At 43.3% G+C, this 1,434-nt stretch overlaps 1 protein-coding gene across 1 annotated transcript in view; it reads right to left on the bottom strand.

Annotated features, from left to right (window-relative positions):
- The window catches only part of gtpbp2a (GTP binding protein 2a), a 29,439-nt gene that overhangs the window by 25,208 nt on the left and 2,797 nt on the right, over positions 1-1,434 (bottom strand). Inside the window, exons 2-3 of the mRNA XM_016288884.1 lie at positions 688-714; positions 116-300 (exon numbers count right to left, since the gene is read on the bottom strand). Of these exons, the coding sequence (XP_016144370.1) occupies positions 116-300; positions 688-714 (212 nt within the window). The remainder of the gene's footprint in view (positions 1-115; positions 301-687; positions 715-1,434) is intronic.

Here is a 1,434-nt window from a genome sequence, read left to right on the forward strand (position 1 = left end):
GCTCCTGACACGCTTTGTGAGATTCACCCAAATATTTAGAGCTCGGATTTGACACATTTATGAGACAAGATGAGTTTGTCAGGTTAGTATTAGTATGCAGAATGTGTGTTCGTACTTCTCAGCCATCCTGCGCAGTGTTTTGAGAGAGGCCTTCATGTCCTCCTCCGTCAGGCCCACCAGCAGCCCATTGTCCTCCACCCCGATCTGATACACCGCCTCGCCGCGGCCCTCCTGTAAGCGCCACTTCATCTGCGTGGCCAGGTGCTCGAAGCGGTACTGCGTGGGGTTCACCAGCTTCAGCTAAAACACAACACGGACCACGCTAAAGATAACAACAACACTGTCTGGCTGAAGGTAGAAATGGGAGTGCTTGGTTGCGATTCGGGCATCAGCAGAACAAACGTAATGCAGTAATGAAGGGAGTGTTTTGTTTGCAGGCAGCTAAACACAGCAGCTGACGTGTATAAAAAGCTGTGCTAATCTACTGCGGCATACATTTACTCGGACTGCGGCCTGCTCGCTACTTACAATGCATTGTGGGTAACCTATGCATGCGTAAAATGCAATACAAAATATTATCGACCAGGTGTATTCTTTCAACAAACATTCATGCGCAAATCACGCTCTGTTGTGTTCGGTGCATATCTGGTAAATACGTCTGCAGATGTTCGCTTGCGGAGAGTTTACCTTGTACTCGATGTTTCCCTCTTCAGCCTGAAACACAAGATAGGACAGAGTTAATGCTTGAACCGAGCTCAAACGTCTCACAGTTCAGGATTCAAAAGCACAAAGACAGAAGAGAAAGAGCCGCGCAGAAAGTCCAACAGATATGTTGGCTCATTCAGAATTATCTCTTACTGTACATGTCTTACTACCTTAATTTGAGATCCATTTCCCTCACACTTTAACTGTAGGTCGGATCAGTTGCTAACTTCAAAACTATTTAAGCACAGACAAAACGAACAAGGTAGTGTTGAACATGCGTCACAGCCCTAGGCATAATTCATTTGCTTTTACTAAAGTAGAAACAATCTGGTTCAACAAGTCCAGCTAATGACTGACTTCAACACTGAATCAGCATTCATCACCTCTTCCCGCCTTTCTCTCTGATATTCACAAACATGTCAATGTGACACAATGAAACAATACGGACACAATAATGATTCAACAGACTGGATGTCATAGAAACGGCCCAACCTCTCATTACACTCCTTCTCTCTCATCTTTATTGATGTCCACGTCTCGCTTTTTCTTTCTACAGAAGCTCTCCTTTATTACCAGCCAAACAAAAAAGTGAAAGCCATGAATTTCTCTCAAACGTTCTGCAGTGTGACAAGCTATAATAACTCAACTCATGTAATTATCACACATACAAGCAGTTTTATAAGCTTAAATTAAAGGGGTCATATGATGCTATTTTAAAGATCATTATTT

The sequence above is a fragment of the Sinocyclocheilus grahami genome, unplaced genomic scaffold, assembly GCF_001515645.1.
Source record: "Sinocyclocheilus grahami isolate Dianchi unplaced genomic scaffold, SAMN03320097.WGS_v1.1 scaffold235.1, whole genome shotgun sequence".
NCBI lineage: Eukaryota > Metazoa > Chordata > Actinopteri > Cypriniformes > Cyprinidae > Sinocyclocheilus > Sinocyclocheilus grahami.